Source organism: Dermacentor andersoni, chromosome 2 (assembly GCF_023375885.2).
Source record: "Dermacentor andersoni chromosome 2, qqDerAnde1_hic_scaffold, whole genome shotgun sequence".
NCBI classification, from domain to species: Eukaryota; Metazoa; Arthropoda; class Arachnida; order Ixodida; family Ixodidae; genus Dermacentor; species Dermacentor andersoni.
This window is the reverse complement of record NC_092815.1, coordinates 107,872,487-107,891,518: the sequence shown is the minus strand read 5'-3', so window position 1 is coordinate 107,891,518 and position 19,032 is coordinate 107,872,487. Positions and strand designations below refer to the sequence as shown.

Sequence of the window (19,032 nt, the reverse complement as noted above, 5' to 3'; positions counted from 1 at the left end):
TGTTTGATCAGATAGTCTGACTAAATTACGTGATGCGTCAAATAGCCTCCTATCATAATTTTGTGACTGCATAGGTCAGAAGTTGACTGAACAGCAGTTCTGCATCTCCCGCCTTGTGGCAAGCGTTCTGTTGCCCGTCCCCCGAATTAGAATTCTCCTAAACTTCCTCTCATCAGTCGTGAACTGTCCTACACCTTCATTCATTTCTTTTTCTATGTTTTCTTTTCATCATGTTGGTTCCAGTATTAAATAGAAACTTCAGGTTATCAAAAAGAAATAAAAACTAGTTCGCGTCGGTGCGCCCCCGCTTCTGCCATGTGCGGCGCGCTTCACAGCCGACGCTCTAGGAAGTAGCGCGCAAGTGGCGATCCTCCGGTGCGCACACCGGGGGTTCGCGTTCCGCCTTTGCGCGATGCAAATCCCGTAGCACTTTGCAGCAGCAGCAGCTTTCGATGTCTCCAAGGCCGCGCGCGCCGCTTTTCCGCATCGTCTCGGCGTGCGTTTGGATTGCGTGTCCGCACAGCGCAGCTGGCCAATTGTTCGTGTGTGTGTGTGTGTGTGTGTGTTTTCCGGCTGGGTTGGAGCGGAGCTGCCGAGCTCGGACGACCGGTCAAAGCCGTGGCGCGTGCAGACGTGGGCGGCCGCGCGAGTAGAGAACCCGGCCGTTTGGTGGCCTGCGCCTTTTTCGGTGAAAGGAGGCCGGCGTGATCGCGCGCGTGCTTCGCGGGAACAGCAGCTGAGGCCGGACGGCTGCGGTGACAGCTGGAACGAGCATTGTCTCGCTTCCCCGCTTGTGTAGTTCGCTCGAATACGAGGCGAGCCGTAATGACGGTCGTCGTGGACTTTGCGGGCTTTAGAGAAATTGAGGCGCTTTGCCGCCGTTAGCCGGATTAAACCGCTAAAATAAAAAATAAAAATTCCGTTGCGGTCTGTTAACCTAATGTTGTGCCATCTAATTGCGACCCATTTATTTTCGTGGAAAGCCATCACGCACTGAGAAGCGGGCTATACCCGTCTTCGATCTGTTGTCCATCGCGCGAGCCGATTTCCATCGGATAAGTCGGGAGATGTCCGCGTAATACTGCCATGTCGTGCAGTGTTTTGCCTCGCCAGGGCCGCGGGTTCGATTTGGCGTGCATGAACGCTCGAACCGCCGATACGTCCCGTTTTCTTTTTTTGAGTTTGTGCGCCTCCTCTTATGATTGATTTCCGCGAGTCTCGAGGGCTGAAAAAACCTCGGTGTAACGGCACGCTATCGCGATGAAGGGGGCCACGGGTCGAGCCCAAAAGCGGACGCCGCGCCGCTAAATCGGGAAAGCCTCGTCAGGCGGGACGTCCACGTTTTCGTCACTGTCGTCGCCTGTGTCGCCGATCCCGCACTCGCTGCTGTTGTCGCAGCAGCCTCGCCGACGCGCAAGCGGCGTGCTTCGCTCGGTCAACGGCTTTCCGTTTGCAGACGAAACGCCTTCGCACCGATTCCACCACCGGACCTACCAGACACTTTTTCCGTTCGCTACAACGTTACCCCGCGTGTCTCACGTGGTTTCGAAACTAGCTGTTTACGACGGTGGCAGTGCATGACGGGACTGCAGACAACACCTGGCCCGACGCGCAGTGGAAAGCAGTGGCGAAAACGTGCGGGAGCATTTTTTTTTTTTTTTTTTTTTCGTACTGGCCAAAAGCGTGTTGCGTGCTCTACTCACTGCTTTCCCGTCGTACGGCCCGACGGCGTTCCTTGCGGCGGCAACAGATCATCGCGGCCACTGCGTTGAGGACGTTGTCATGGCTACCGATGCTTGCCCAAGAAGTTCACTCGCGCGCGCAGCAAGCTGCCACTGTTTCCAAATGCGCGCGCCGACTTTGGAGAAAGCCTGCTCGCGACGCGCGTTGCATGCAGGGCTTCTAGTGCTCCTGTATCGCTTGTGCGGCGGACCACCTTGCGACGCAGTCGATAGAGGCGCGGTGATCGCGTCCGCTGTGTTGCTGGCAGATATGTCCCGGTCGCACGGAGGTCGGCATGTTGTGTAATGTTGAGGCTGGTCGACATTGATATTTTTCTGGCTCACCTGGCATTCCTCGCATTTAGTCACCGGTATCAATTATTTACGACGATATACTGGTGATAACTAATTGGTCTCACATGTGAAGATTGCAGAATATTTTCTAATACACTTTGCATGGGGAAAAAAATAGCATTATTTTTTTAAGACAACGAACTTCTAGCAATGGCCTGAGGTACCATGCAACACAGTGCCATAGAAAGTGGCATTGCCCAGTATGATTTCACATTTCTCCTCCACCGAATGTAGGAAAGTGCCCTTTTAAGCAGAGGCATTTTCTTGAGACTTTCTAGCAAGTGTGTCACTGTGAAGTTGTAGTGATTAAGAAATTCTAATAGATGAGAAACTAATTTTAATCATCATGACACGCCATCAGCAAATACATCAAGCATCCCCTTAGCACCACATTAGCTGGAAATCGCTTAATTGGAATCATGTTTTTATGTCATCATTACTGCGTTCAGTCTAGATATGGCACTCAACCTTTGCGAAAAACACTCCAAAAATGCAAAAAAGAACAAATCATAGGCAGCAACTAATCGCATTGTTTACAGCCATGCACTGATACCCTGACAGTGTCTTTTTGTTTACAAAGAAGGCGCCAAATAAAACAACAGACGAAGGAAGGAGACACGAGACACCCATGTAGCCGCACTAACAACTGAGTGTCTTATTTCTTGACATAGGAATATAGCTGCTGTCAGGGATCAAAACAACAAGAAACAGGGTCGTCATCTGCATCGCACAAGGAAGCCACGATACAGAATAACTTCTAAGTGTCGCTCCCAAGATACGCCAGTTCCTTTGTCGAAAGAGAAACTGAGGCTTCACTGATACAATCATCACCACGCTTCTTGATCTCAAGTGCTTCCAATATCTCCCTTGTCAGTTGATCATCAGCTCTGTTCCAAACACAGGTTCTATCAAAATCTGGAATACACTTGTGAGCCTTACAATGGGCACTTATATGACTGGAGAGTTGGTTTTCCATCTTATATCGATGCTCATGCAATCTGTCATTCAGACATCTGCCTGTTTGGCCTACATATGATGAACCACACGACAAGGGAACCGAATAAACTACTTTCTTTACACATCCGACATGTTTCTGCCCATGTTTTTTTGCGCACACCTGTTTATTTTCCCGATGTCCTGCGTTGACCTTGGCACACATCAAACTAAGACGTTTCAGAGCGGAAAATAGAACCCGAACACCAGCTCGTTTACCTACTTTTTTCAGGTTGTGAGATATGCCGTGAACATATGGAATGATAGCACACCTGGTATCAGAAGGGCCTGCTCGACCCTGGTTTACATCATTAGGTTGCTTGAGCTGTCTGAGCATTTTTTCTGCAACAGATACGATCACATGGTGAGGATAACTTGCCCCTTTGAGGCGGCTGACCTGACAATGAAAACTGCTTTGCAGCCGATGCACACATGACTTGTTAAGTGCGTTGGTTAGACATAATTGAATGACGCCTCTTTTTATTACTTTTGAATGAGCTGAATGGTAGGAGAGGATGGGTTTGCTAGCCCTTGGCTTGAACTGCCAGCACAGAAGACACGATGAGAAAGAGAATTCTAAATCTAAATATCTTAAACAGTTATCGGCCGGAAGCTCGTGAATCAGGGTTAGAGGATGCAGGGCTGTTTTAAACTCTGGCAATACTAATGATGACTGGGTCTCCAATTCTGGACTGTCACAATCTAAGAACACTAAAAAATCATCCACAAATCTAAAGATCTGCATAACATTTGTCCCCGATATGCACTGCTTTAACAGGTTGTCTTTTCAAGCTAGAAAGGTGTCGCTTAAAACAGGGGCTATACATGAACCTGTACACGCACCCTCTTTCTGTAGAAAGACGTCGTCATTCCATTTTATGTGCGTGGACTTCAGGTACACGGACAGCAGTTCCAAAAAGGAACCTACTGCTATGCCAGAGGCATCTTGGGAGCGACACTTAGAAGTTATTCTATATCGTGGCTTCCTTGTGCGATGCAGATGACGGCCCTGTTTCTTCTTGTTGTTTTGATCCTTGACAGCAGCTATATATTCCTATGTCAAGAAATAAAACACACAGTTGTTAGTCTGCCTACATGGTTGTCTCGTGTCTCCTTCCTTCGTCTGTTGTTTTATTTGGCGCCTTCTTTGTAATCATGCATAACCAACTCGCCCACCAGCTCATGCTCAGTGTCTTTTTGTTATTTATTTTCTCAAAGGTCTCTTGAGACATTACATGAGGGAGTGGGCAGTTAATGGCAAGCAAAGATAATACAAGTCACGGTGGGATGTTTTCGATGAGCCACTTGAATGCAAGTGGGTTGATAATAGTGGCAACTTCGGTGGGCAAGCCGTTCTCATGCTGTGTACAGAAAAAATGAATGCTGAAAAGTCACGGTATGGGCTTGTGGGGGATATACTGTGTTAGAGTGACTGGTGCAGGCAGTGTGATGGGCTCTTTTTTGTACGGTTTATCAGAAGGCACAGAATGGAAAAATGTATCAAAAAGGTTAAGACATGGTATTCTGTGTCATGAGGCTAGAGCGGGTAAGCTTATTCGGGCTTTTAGTGCTGAGAGGCTTGAATTGTACGAATAATTAGACAGAATAAATCGCATCACATCGTTCTTAACAGACTCGAAGGTGTTAGTAAGGTTACTGTGGTGGGGGTCAAAAATAGAATTGGCATACTCCAGCTTGGGAAGCATAAAAGTTTGGAAAGCAAGTTGTTTATTAGAGGGAGGAGCAAGGGAAAGGTTACAGCATAGATAACCTAGACTATGATTATCAGAATTTATTATATGGGGTCCAATTTAAGTCGCGCGAGATATACACACCAAGCAGTGGCGTAGCCAGAAATTTCGTTCGGGGGGGGGGGGGGGGGGGCTCACTTTGCAGCTCGGCCTCCTCCTTATAGAATTAGTCGAGGGATTAAGATATATATATATATATATATATATATATATATATATATATATATGTGTGTGTGTGTGTTTGTGTGTGTTTGTGTGTGTGTGTGTCTGTCGTTCAACAACCTTGTTTACATTTTCGTACATATGCAACGACCAGGGGAAAATCTCAATGACGCTTTCCTTTGCATGTATTGCGCAGGAGCAGCTGTCACCGGTTGTGTATTGCGAGTAATTGCTCCGAAATTATAGTCGCAACAGAGAGCACATATAAAAAGCAGGAGTTGTGCAACATATACGAGGGCGAGTCAAATGAAAGTGAGCCAATGCGAATATATGACAAACGGGGTACTTTATTTAAAAGTAGTCACCATGAGTATTTAGACACTTGTCCTACTAACGAGTCGTGTAATTCCCGTCTCATAAAACTCCTTGGGTTGCTACCTCAAAAATCCGTAAATGACTGCACGTCATCTTCCGACACGAATCTGGTTCTCTTGAGCAGTTTCTTCAAATTTTACCAAATGTGGAAGACGCAAGGCAACAGGTCTGGGCTGCATGAGGGATGTTGCAGCGTTTCCCACTTGAACTTTGCCAGTTTTGTATTAACCACATCAGCGACGTGGGAACAGGCAATGTCGTGAAGCAAGATGTTCCCAATGCTCAATTTCCCACGTCGTTTGTTCTTGATTGCGACACGCAGGCGATCCGACCTTTCACAATATCTGAAACGATTTAGAGTCTCTCCAGGTTTAGAAAATTTGATCAATAATGGCCCCTAACGATCTAAAAAGAAGTCAACAATTTTCCGGCAGAAATGACGGCCTTTGTTTTCCTTGGGAGTGGTGAATTCAAATGTTTCCACTGTAAGCTTTGCCGTAGTGTTTCAGGCTAGTAGTAGCGGCACCATGAGTCATCCCCGGTCACAATTGCAGACAAAAAGTCGTCACCCTCATCTGGGGTTCTTTGACGTGCACTTAAATCTAAGTACACGAGTGTTTTGGCATTTCGCCTTCATCGAAATGCAGCCGCCGTGACCGGGATTCAATCCCGCGACCTCGTGCTCAGCAGCCCAACACCATAGCCACTGAGCAACCACGGCCTTTTTAATTGTGTTGGGGGTGATTGCACGGTGGCTTTGGCCCGGCCATGAATCGTCCTTGTAACTTTCATGTCCTTCTTTGGACAGTTTGCTACAACGCTTCACAGTGGCCAATGAAACGCAATGTTCAACGCATACGGCAGCCATACGGCGAATAATTTCTTTTGGGGAAACATCTTGATTTGTCAAAAACATCACGACACCAAGCTGTTCAACTTTTGGAGTGTCCGTTATGTCACGCAACCATGTTCAACCCAGTGTATGAGAGCATTAAAGAACATTTAACCTCACCTCTGCATGTCACTTGTAAATAAGATGCGTATGTTCTACGCGCATGCCTCGAAAATAATGAGCCGAACCATTATTGCGCGGGGCGGGTTGTCTCACTTTCATTTGACTCGCCTTCGTACATTAGACATGCGAAGATACAGCTTGATACAGGGCAAAAAATTGTCACTGGAAACAAAGTTCACTGTGCATATGCACAAAATCTCGCAACAAGATATTTAAATATATGCATAAGTCACCAATAAACCTACGCGCCTAAGAAAAAGTCACTATATATAATGCGTCAAACAAGGCAAATAAACAGGTTGCGCAATCACAGATTCACAGATCACAGCACAACACCTCCCTCCACTCCCAAAATATATTGCGTGCGACGGAAGGCGGCGCGCTTCCTCCCCGCTTTTCTCCCTTGCGCACACAAGACTGAGCCACCATCATCGGCTCCCCCCCTCCCCCTCCCCCACGCTTTCACTCGCACATAGAGCATGCGGTGCGCGGTCACGATGTTATCGCCCTTGGCCTTTATCTATACGGAACATGAGGGCAACGGCAGGAATGCGCCTGGAGTCTTCATATAGCTCCTATCGCAATAATATAATAGTATCCGGCAACTGAAGCCTTCCGTGGCCCATTACTTTCCGCGAAAGAAGTAACAAAATCGAACTTTCACCATTCGAAAATTCGCTGCGCAGCAACAATGTCTTCTTTTTTTCTTTTGTGGGGCGGGGGGCGGCGAAATAGAATAGCGCAAAGGTCAGCATGTTGGGCTACAATCGAATGCCTACTTTGGGCACCTAGTGTGGCTACCGAAGGAATATCGAAGAAAACGTGTGACGCTTGGTCCACAAGAAACCATACGCATACTGTTCGGCATCCTACACCGGCGAGACAAAATTTTCCGGAGAGGTTGCGCTCAAACGAACGCGTTGCAATCCATCGAGTCCCCACAGTGCTGGCGGCGAACGACTATGCATTGTTTCTTTTTCTCGTCTGCTAGCCAGAAAACGTCCAAAACTCTGCCAGGCGAAAATGCAGTAGGCCAGAGAAAAACAAACGCGCATCCAAGTGCGCCGCGCGGTTATCGATGCAGCACGAGAAAAACGCATGCGCTCTGGCTGGATCGGCAGCCAGCGGGTTGCGAGAACAAAAAAAAAAAAAAAGAAAGGAAATAACAAAGAGGCTCAATATATCCTCGCGAATAAAAGTCTTGGTAGAAAAATAAATAGGAACTTAGTTACAATGATGGCTTTAGTGTCTTGACATGGATGCTTTGGCGCAGGTGAAAAAAAAATGTTTATATTCTTTTCTGTGACCTGACGGCACAAATGAACCACCACAACGCTTTGTCTCATCGGACCTCGCTGCGTGATTTGTCAACTTGTCTGATAGTATGTTGATTCGGTTTGTTTTGTTGTATGGCCCGATGTACGACTTTAGAAAAGTCGATGCACCTTTGGCGTCAAATGTTTACAACAGCATTAAACCCAAAAAGTTCCGGAATTGAAAATCTAAAGCACGACTTTGAAAATGTCAATGGACCTTTCGCATCAAAATGTTATGAGAACTTTATACCCACAACGTTTCAAAATTGAAATCCAAGCGCTCCGTAGATTCCGCGGCCTCCGCGAGATGCCGAGACGAGCCCGCTCGCCTTCAAAACGCCCTTGAAATTTTGTGCTCGGTGAGGCTCCTTGCGTTACGATATGTGACTCCCGATGCATGGGCGTTGCCGCGAAATCCAGCCCGATTTAGCAATGTTCACGCTAAAATGTCTTTTCGAGCATGAATTAAGGACATTCTAGACAAAATCGAGCATGATTTCTGGCGCCGGGAGTTGTTTTGGTTGGCGGCGCATGACAGCACGAAAAGATTTCGGGGGGGGCTGAAGCCCCATAAGCCCCCCCCCCCCCCTGGCTACGCCCCTGACACCAAGATATTTGACTGAATCAGTTGTTGCAATCTGCATGTTATTGACGCTATAATTAGGCATATTGTAATTACGACATTGAATAGACATAAACATGGTTTTACATACATTTAACGACATGAGCCAAGTTTTACTCGTTTTGTATGCGCAGTAGGTCACTTTGTAATGTGATATGGTCGGTGGAGCTAGTAATTGCTCAGTAAACCACAATCATCTGCGAAGAGTCGGATATGAGAAGAAATATACAAGGCAGGTCGTTAATGTATATTTTTGTTATTAAATAGCCAGTGACCTGGGCCCTTCTCTGCTTTCTTCACAGATGCTTATGAATCCTATTGGAGGCATCATCATGACGAACGATGGGAATGCAATTCTGCGTGAGGCAAGTAGTCGGCTTTTTATTCTTCCTTTCTTGAAATCTGGTGTTATGGAATAGTACCTTTGTTATCACTGCATTCAAAGACTTCACGCATATTTAAAGAACAACCACTCTTTTTCTGCAGATTACTGTTCAGCACCCAGCTGCCAAATCTATGATTGAGATCAGCCGCACTCAGGATGAAGAAGTTGGCGATGGCACCACATCTGTCATCATACTTGGTGAGGGCACAGAGTTCTTGCACCTTACCCTAGAGGGAAATGTGGCACTAATGTCTTGGTGGGTTTCTTTAGCAGCACTTTCAACCTGCATAGGAATAATGAGTACAGGTGTGGACTTGTTTTAGCTATGCAACAGCTACTGTGGATATGTCCCTTTTCACTATAGAAGTGCCGCAGCGCATTACTAAAATGTTACACTTTGTGTACAAAATTTATCTATAAAGAATGTGCGCACCATAAGCCACTGCAATATTGCTACGAGTTTGCAAGTTCTTCCTCGGGAACTTGAATCATCTGCTTACTCATAACCAGTGGCAATGCCACCATATCCATGTCAGAGTGTTGCATAAAAGAGTGGGAAATCGAAACACTTTCAAATTCCGTGCAACAGGGCGGCAGGCTACGACAAAACAGGAATTCAGTCAGACGAAAAAAATAAAACTTGCAGAACTGAATAACTGAAGGTGCATCACAGCACAGGAGTCAATAAACATCAGTCCAAGGCCCGTATGTCTCATCATTTCTACAGTGGTTGAAACAATGCAGCACCAGATTTCATTGTAAATTTGTTTGAAACATAGCTATTGAAGGCATCCAGCATTGCCCCAATAGGTGTGTCTTCTTGATTCATACTGTACGCTGTGTCAAAGGCAACTTCGGCAGATTGTTGAGGCTTCTCATCTCTGCTTTGCTTTTATGTTATAACTCGTCTCAATTGATTTGTAATTGCCTGTGCAAGTTCCTGTCTGCCTAGATTAATAACAATTGTGGTGATGTTTTGCCATAACTTGACAAACTCATTGTATAGTCGAACCCACTAATAACGATACCGGTTTTAACAATATATTGATTATAACAATGAGAAGGTGCTGCACCGTCGACTTTTGTATGTTTTCCATGGTGAAATAACCCGCTTACTACAATGCCCATACAACACATTATCGGTTATAACGATGAAGTCTGTCTGCTGAGTGTCCGAGCCGAAAGGTAGTGAAATGCGAAATCCTTGAAAAGAAAAAAAGAACACGGGAAATTCGAGCCACTGCATGATGGGCCGCTTCTCCAACAGCCACCGCGCGCTCATTTTCCAGCCATCTCCGCGCGGCTCTCTCCCGTCGCCCTTCCATCCCTCCAAACACGAATTGGCTGCGCCCATAGCTCTACGCCACCCCACCCTCCGAAACACAAATTGACTGCGGCAACTGCACCGCAAGCAGATTGCTCGCATGTTGCTTGCTGGCTACTCATTCAGTGCAGTTCTGGGCTCGCGTTCGGTTTTGTTGGTTGTGTCGAAGTCATTCCTGGCTACGTGGTTTCTCAACTTCGCTTGACTCGCTGCCGAAACTAAAGATGGATGATCCGCCCACTGATCATCGGCAATGCATGCCTTTGCCAGTGAAAAGAAAGCGCACAGCTATAGATTTGGAAACTAAGTGCTTTAACCGATGAGACAATCGTCGTAAACGTGTTCGCATCGGATAGCGACAACGACAGCGATCGCGCGGTAGGGCAGGCTGCCTCAACATTGTCTCCACATGAGGCCTGGCATGATGAGTCCCTCCGGGGCTTCGTTCTCGCGAGGAACCTTCTGCTGCACTACATGGAGTGCTTTGATGCCTTGGAGAAGGATGTTGGCAAGCTTCGCAAAAAGCATGCATGACTGACGGACATAGGCTTTTCTCGTGCGAGCCAGTGAGAAGTATGTGGCAAGATACTTGTGGCGATCTCTCCTCAGCATTTCTTCTGGATTTCTCAAGCTGACAGGCTGCCGCGGCAGCCTTCTCGCAATTTTTAGAAGGCTCCTTTAGGGGCCACCAAAGTGATGCCTCGGCGGTGCTCGCATATCGCTTGCCAACCTTGACACCTTTTTGCAGTTGTAGCAGTGCCATTCTTTAACACCGACAGCCACGGCTCGTTACACGCAATCAGAGTGCCCAGGAAGCAGTTAAATGAGCGCACGCAATCAGTAGCTGGGCGGAGGAAGGTGGTGGGGAGGAGCAGTGGCCTCCCTTTCTGTATAGTTTTCTCATATCAGCTCAGCCATCCCCCTATTTAAATTTTTTCGTGTAACCCAATTATAACAATTATTGGTTATAACAATGGAATTTTCGTGGCACTTGAATATTGTTATAAGTGGGTTCGACTGTACTGGTATAATTTCCTGTTAATGTAATAGCTAACAGCAGCCAAAATGAACGTATTTACCAGTGATGCTACCGCTGCGCCAACTGCGCTACTGCACGCAGTTGTCTATATTCAATAATTTCCATCCCGACATGTTTGTCAGAAATAAAGGTGGAACACCTAATTTTAGTGTTTGAATTGAGTTAATAACTAGTGACCACTTTGTGCTTTCACACATGGCTTGCCCACTGTAAAAGCCCCATATAATATAGTTTGCAACCGTTTTCATAAACATGCTCCAGAAGTCCATTTTACTGCTCCAAAATGGCATGTTCCAGTAGCATCATTGTATTCCATACATCTGTGTTTTGCAACTTTGCAGGCATAAGCATGCAGATGTAACAAAATGTAGTTGTAATCACAAACTACTTTATGGTAGATGGTGAAATTATGAAACAGGCTGTTCAGTTCTGAAGACATTTTCATTTAGTAAAAATACGGAGACTAGGCCAGGAAATACACTGATATTCCACCTAGTTATCTAGAACCCTAATCCTTTTTACAGCTGATGTCATAAGCTTTTGACAAGCTTTATTTTCTCTTCATTAAAAACAGCACATGTTTGGGCCAGGGTTACTGCTGTGAAAGTCGCAATATTCCACACTGTGGAGCCAAAAATTGGCCTAAATATCTTTTCGCGTTCCTTTGCTCCAGGTTGATGTAGGGAATTTATTTTTGCTCGATTAAACTCTTGTATCATCCTTGGATTTATTTGGCCCTTGCGACAATCACTATGAACATGTTGTGAAATGCTCTTTCTCATTTTCTCAAAACAGCTTTTTTGATGGTGTCACAGTTCTGTTGCGGTAAATGTCTGGTTCTACTTATCCTATTGCATTTTTTTTTTTTTTTGGCAGAAAGGTATTCAGTTAGATACATGTAGTAGAATAGGCCTATAACATAAACAAATAATGTTGCGGTAGTTTTCGAAATGTAATAATTTGACCTGGGTGCTACCATGGATTCTTAAATTAAAGGTTTGCTACACTTTCACTTAATACAAAATTGGCTTAGAACACTATTCTTGCTGTTTTGCACTCTTCGTTGGTTCCAGATAATTTTAGTATGTCAATGTTTCTTGCTTCATATATAGTTTAGTAAATAGTTACCTCCAAGCAGGTTGTGCAAAAAATTGAATTCTTTACACTTCTAAATCATTATTTACTCTACAAGAGAAGGGAATGTATATCTTAAACTAGCACATTGAAATACATAAATTCAGCAAGTTTCATAAGAATCTACCCAGAAATAACAATTTTTGAAGTGCATCCCCCCTTAAGGTCGCCTGCCATTGCTTAATAGGATGAGTCACAATATATCTGTTTTGTAAACTTGCACTTGTACTGTCATATGTGCATTATTTATAATTGTACCTAGCTCGCCAACGCTGTCTGGGGTCACTCTTTAGTTGCATTCACATTGTTCATTATGTTGATTCACAGCTGGTGAACTTCTTAGTGCTGCACTGCCATTCTTGGAACAGAACATGCACCCAACTGTCATCATCAGTGCATATCGCCAGGCTCTTGAAGACATCATCACCATTATGAAGGATAAAGTCAGGTCAGCAGTAACTGGAGATGCCTCACATACTTTTATGTCAGCATGAACAGACACTTATGCTTCCTTCTTCACCTTTCAGTACTCCTGTTGATGTCAACAATCCAGAACAAATGACGGACATCGTCAAGAGCTGCATTGGAACAAAGCTCATCAGCAAATGGTACACCTTTTCCCTATGGTGTTATGCTGCTGCTCACAGGGTTTCATGTATGGCTGTGTTGACCGCATTCCAAAGGGAGTGGGATGTGCAAACACTTGTGTGAATAAATTCAGGTGAACGTCTTAACAAGCCCAAGCTAGTCGGAATTAACCAGGCATCCCTAACATAGGGGTCTATCATAGTGAGCTGTAGCTTTGGGACGAGGGTGCCAGTGAATGATCACAGTCAAAGATCATTTTTTTCACACGTGCCTGATAATTGAGACGCCTTCAGGACACCGGAATGTACCCTATAAAGCCATTATATAAGGATGTCTGAAATTTTAGACGCTGAAACCCTTTGCCGTTCAATTTTGCTTACTTTTCGGCGGGACCGCAGGTCCAAAACGGCATTGATTGAAAACACCACCACTGCCATTTTGCTTATTTTGCAGCCTCGAATCGATGTTCTCGCACAGCCATAGTAGTTTTCTTTTTCACTGTCATTAGGCCTAGCTGCTTCGAAGTTGTCAATCAAGCTTCCTGCTGTTCACTAGGGTTGAGGATTGGGCAAGTTGGCATTGCATTCTAAAACTGGTACAGCGCAACATAGAAAGGAAGAAACAAGCCGAGCTGGCCAGATAAACGAACAGAGCGTTGGCCGGCTCAGCTTGTTTCTTCTGTTCTATGTTGTGCTGTACCAGTTTTAGAATGCAATACTAACTCGTACAGCGCTCTGTTCCTTTATCTGGCCAGCTCAGCTTGTTTCTTCATTTCTATGTTGTGCTGTACCAGTTTTAGAATTCTTGCTGTTCAGTGCCATGTTTTTCTTATTTAAAGGATTCACCGATGGCATGAAAGCACAGCAAGGTTCTAAAGTGTTGCGCAGTGCCAGTTTCCAAAAGTCAGCTTTGCAGCAATACAGTCGTGTTATGCGGTGGAACATAAGCATTTTATTTCATTGACGCATACCAAGATTGTAAAGGGGCCACTGTCACGAGACATACAAGCACCGAGGTGCCTAATAAGTTCACCGGCAGGCCTTTAAAGCTATTTCAAATGCGACTGGCGATTTGAGCCCTTGAGGGCAGTGAAAGGCGTGTGTGTTTTCTTCTTTCTTTTTTCTTTGTCTTTCTTTTTGTTTTCTTCTTCACGTTTTCACTGTCCCTAGGCAGTCCCTAGGGAGTCTGAAAAATCAAATTGACTGTATTATCACTCTTCTTTCTGATTCTATTACTCTCTGCAGTGATGGTTGAGGTAAATACAAATAGTGCTGCTGCCTTGGGCCTTGTATCTTGACAGTAGCGATAAGAAGGCACTACAGGTCTATACTCTTTCAAAGTTGGCTTTCAGTGCAGCGAAAGTTCAGAGGTGTTACTAAGGCACCGCCATATGCACCGCATAGTATACAATAGAATGTAGTTCTGTGCTTTGGCTTCAGCTATAATTCAGATAGATAAGTTTAGTAGAGCACTACAAATGTAATTTGTAACATATTAAATAAATGCTGTAATACACGTCTTCCCTGTGTGAAAGTGACATTGGCGGGTAACCTGTCATCAGTATAGTCCCTCACAAATATTCTTGATTTCTGACCACATTTACTATATCCACAGTAAAATTTTTACCAATGAGCAGTGAAATCCTCATGAAGAAGGGTACAGTTCACTAATAACTCACAGTTAGGTGAAAGAAGTGAGTTCCCAGACTTTTTCGCCACAACACAAAATGCTGGGTTGTCATTGCACTGTGGCTCTCTCTCTCTCTCTCTCTCTCTCTCTCTGCAGAGGATAGATATAGAGCTACAATGCATTTGCTAAAAGAAATTTTTTATTGAAACACCGATGATGGGCATGTAAAAGCAAGAAACATAATGCACTGCTGAAAAAGACCTACAACATAATGACCTGTAGCTGCTGTTGCGTGCCAAATGTTCCAAAAGCCACACTGGCACACAGTAAATGTGCCATGAACGCATTTGCTAAGCAAAGCTGCAATCGACGGTTTTAACGCTGCATTGGCCATGGAGCATAGCTGGACTCTGAGGACAGTGGTCTGCCAAGGTGAACAGAAGCTTTAGGAAGATGGATGCAGAAGCTTCACTTACACTCACAGCAAGCGGTACCTGCATAATTTTTTAGTATAAGCTCACCTCTGCCAATGTTTTCAAGCTTAAAGCTTTAGTGAATTATGTTTTATATGCTCCAATTACATGTATGGGTCTGTCCTGACAAACACTGTTGCAGATGGTCACGAGCACCACTTTCTTTCAGCGTTACCTGCTCTATTCCCCTTGGAGAGGGTAGCACAAGTGTGGATTGATACCTTGTGTACTGACTCAATCTGTACATTGGCTCTTCTGATTGACTCACTCACCCTGTAGCTTTCGTTGCACTGAAAGTTGATTTTGAGACGGAGTATAGATGCATTCGTCTATGTTTATTACTTCCAAAGAAAGTACTAGTGCAGTTGTCAGACTTTCTGGTCGTAGAGGTCAGCATGAACATGACCATATAATTGGACCATTCAAAACGAGTTTCAAGGGACAAGTCAATCGCAGTTTATATTGCAATGCCAGCAGTGCAGGAAATGTTTACAGACTTTCACTTGGTTTTGTGCCACAGCGAATTAATCCCTGTTTGAAATTTTGTGATAGTCAAGGTTACAGAAGTGTTTCCAGCCCTGTGGCTGTTATCACAAGCTGTTAACCTATGCAGCTGCTGATATCACTGTTGTTCCAGGAGGTAGTTGCTGCAAAAGTCAAGCATCTTGTGTAGTAGGAGCACTTAATCCATTATCAAAAATTTCAACAGTTGGTTACGCTGATTTTAATTTTGGAAGGCATAGTAATCCTTAGTTGCCCGAGCGTGATGTTTGCTTTGGTTCCACTATTTGACAACATAGGTTAATCTGTGTGAAAATGGTTGTTTGCACAATCATGTTTGCATTTTTAATTTACTGTGTTCGTGATGATGGATTCATTGCAACCTCGGGCCTAATTTTTGTTCAGGGGTGACCTGGCTTGCAAGATTGCCATTGATGCTGTGAAGACAGTCTGCATAGAAGAAGGTGGCCGCAAGGAAATTGACATTAAACGCTATGCCAAGGTAGAAAAGGTAAGTTCTGCAATACTGATCTGTTGTTCTAACCCTTTCTAGGTAAATTTTAAAGTTAGTTATAATGTTGTAATATTTGTCTCAACTGCCAGATTCCAGGAGGCGCCATTGAGGATTCGTGTGTTCTTCGAGGAGTGATGCTGAACAAGGATGTCACTCACCCCAGAATGAAAAGGTTAGTTAATTTGAAACAATGGATACCTAATGTTCCAGGCAACTATACTCATTGGATAACTGCATCACATGCATCACACATGGCTGCATGAGTTTATTTGATGTCCTTTTTGTTAATTTTTTACTTCATTTGTGTTGCGGCGAAACTTGAGAATAAAAAGAGCAAGACAAGTGCCTTTTGATGCGTGAAACGTACAACTATCCTGAATCCCAAGCCTGTTGTCTGGAGTATCATCGAGTTACTTGCATCTCGAAACAAGCATTAGTGCAAGATTTTTAAAGGCAGCTGTGGGTTACTATTGTTCTCTTTAAATACAGACAGTTTAGACTAACATTACTAGAACCAGCTCAGTTTCACAGTTCCGCCGAAAAACCTGTCCGGAGTGAGGGTCAATGGAACTAGCACTGCTGCAATCAGAACTTCCTTGACAGAGCGATGTTGTCTGCTATGCAATGAGTGAGCAGTGATGTTTCACTGCCGCGCCGTTCCTTTGAGCTGAAGAAGTACCGTTAAGTATCCATACATTTCATCACGAATATATTTTCAAATCTCTGTGGGCACTCTCAGGCATTATATGCATGCCATGAAATTATGAAATGGCCACTGCTTCCAAGTGCCAATGCTGTTAGGGTTAGCTGTGTTTGCATGCATATAAAGAATTAACTTGGGAGTAAACATAATTATCTACTAATGTAGTTGTATTTGATTCTAAATGTTGGTGGCTTGGTGGGCAATTTAATTGTGGCTATAGGCGTTGCAGGCTGTCAGGGTTAAAAAGTGAGGATGCCTGGGTACGCCTGGGTGCACCCAAGTGACCGAACAAATTGAACGAACTCACAATAACTGCACTGTGTTAAAAACTGATTTAGCTAGGCTCACAGTTAGCTGCTCAAGTATTTCATTGGACCACTCTAATAAAGTAGTGCTGGGTTGCATTTTACAGCCAAGCTGTTGATGCATTTCTATAGAAGCACTCGAAAACATGTTATATCTATGTATCACAGTGTTCTGGTGGAGAACTGTATTATACGCCTGGGTCCCTGTTTGGGGGGAATGAGGAACATGTTCACGGTTATGAGTGAACAAATGATGTGTTTGTATTGATTAGAAGCTAAATTATAAACACTAGTTTCCTGCCTGTTCGAATGTGTTATATATATGAATTAAACACCTACAATGTTTTCGTGCTGTCCTGGTAAAACCAAAGGTGCCAGCTATTCTATACATACAAAAATTTTATTTCAGGGTATAAGGTGCCCTAGGAAGGGAAATGTGTACTGAAAGTTTAAACTCTGTAGATCAATAAGAAACCGTGAAAATAATTCCTCAATTGCCATTTTCAGCCTAAATTCATGTGTAATATGAGTTGTGTATGTATGCTTCCCTGGTTTTTTTAAGTGAACTGAATGAGGCTAATTGTATATGCTTTTAGGATAGATATTGGCACTTTGCAGTCTACAAAAGAGCTAAATAAGCTACAGCTCTATGCTTTTTGTGAAAATTCAGTACACAAGAAAGTGCCCGGAAAGATCAATATATTTTGCTGTTGTGTAGGACATAACTAAAAAAATACAGCAACTACACAAAAACTAAAGGCATATCGAAATCTGTTTGAAGAACTCTCTAATTTGTTAAATTTTCAAACCTCTAGTACAAATAATTAAAAAAAGTTTTCTTTCGAATAGCATCTCCCCTTAAAGGAGCTCACAACCATTTCATGTGGGAGAGCAGCAGATACCCACTAGGTGATCTGCAATGTCCACAATCACTTTATTCTTCCCGAAGGAGTTGTGGCCAAATATTCACTAATACAGTCAGTCTGTAGAGCTTTCCCAGTCTGTCCTTGAATGATTTGTCAAGACAGACATTCAAAGGTTGTTGAAGCATGGATGTCACCCCTCTGGGAATAACAGCAAGATCGGTTTTTGTTTCTGTCAGTTTATTATTTACTTCAGGTATCAGGTGCCCTCAAAATGAATCTTGCGCTAGGTAGACTCATGGTGAAGAAGGGTAGCTGGTCGTCGGCACCACAGTCTTAGCCCAGTCAAGGACTAGGGACACATCTATTGAACTCCTTTCCTGGCAGCGCGATCACATCCTTGGGAAACGTCTCCTTTGGGATCCTTTACATAGTAATATGATGTACACTTGCTGCTCATGGCCATCTGCCATACATGCTAGCATCACTGTCACGCCCACTGGTTCTGCCAGCCACAAATGTTGTGTCGTTCACGTCGAGTCACCTCGCAGCTTCGGAATTGCCAAGCTCTTTGTCCATCGAAATCGCTTTCCTTTTGAAGCAAGCATCGTACTTCTCACAAGAAATGACAGAGAAACCGGAACGTTGAGAACCAATGCGACGCTTCCGCATGACTTCCGTGATTGGGCAGTGCCCACAGGGCGCTTAAATCTCAAAAGGTCTGGGACTTGTGTCGTATCAACTAACCACAGGCTTTCCTACTAAAATTACGAGAAGGAACTCTAGCACTACATCTGTTCAGCTACCATGGAAACAATGACTACACATACTTTTTTAAACTTCATGCTTGTGGCTTCGACGTTCTTGTGGCTGTATTATGCTTTGTGTGCTTTTGTTGACCCATGTTTCTAAGCTATCATATTTTTCTAGATGCATGAAAGCAGTAAGTTCCTGTGCACATGCATAATCATTGTGAATTGTTGCATTTATAATGCAATATTTTGTTGAACGTGATCAGTTTGGAAAGTCACAATGTCCTTTGAAGCTGGAAGGACAAAGTTTACCCTTCATTTTCATGCTTGCAACTCCTGCAGACAAATATCCCCCTAATGATTGTCATATGAGACTCCATGCCACTAACCACTAGGTGCCCATGTCCTGTGCTTAGGCACTATTTAAAGGCTGTTAATTTTAAAAATTTGATGTTTACTAGCCCTCTAGCTATGCCAAGACTGCTTCAGTAGTATCTAATACTAATTTATATA

General features: G+C 44.1%; 2 protein-coding genes across 2 annotated transcripts in view; one reads left to right on the top strand and one right to left on the bottom strand.

The window, feature by feature from the left end:
• LOC126541410 (multiple C2 and transmembrane domain-containing protein 1-like) overlaps window positions 1–3,226 on the bottom strand; it is a 288,393-nt gene extending 285,167 nt beyond the window's left edge. The window contains exon 1 of the mRNA XM_072286493.1: window positions 1,704–3,226. Within this exon, the coding sequence (XP_072142594.1) occupies window positions 1,704–1,755 (52 nt within the window). The 5' untranslated portion in view covers window positions 1,756–3,226. The remainder of the gene's footprint in view (window positions 1–1,703) is intronic.
• The window catches only part of CCT3 (chaperonin containing TCP1 subunit 3), a 49,600-nt gene that overhangs the window by 14,758 nt on the left and 15,810 nt on the right, over window positions 1–19,032 (top strand). Inside the window, exons 4-9 of the mRNA XM_050188196.3 lie at window positions 8,612–8,674; window positions 8,796–8,892; window positions 12,519–12,639; window positions 12,719–12,799; window positions 15,788–15,893; window positions 15,986–16,068. Of these exons, the coding sequence (XP_050044153.1) occupies window positions 8,612–8,674; window positions 8,796–8,892; window positions 12,519–12,639; window positions 12,719–12,799; window positions 15,788–15,893; window positions 15,986–16,068 (551 nt within the window). The remainder of the gene's footprint in view (window positions 1–8,611; window positions 8,675–8,795; window positions 8,893–12,518; window positions 12,640–12,718; window positions 12,800–15,787; window positions 15,894–15,985; window positions 16,069–19,032) is intronic.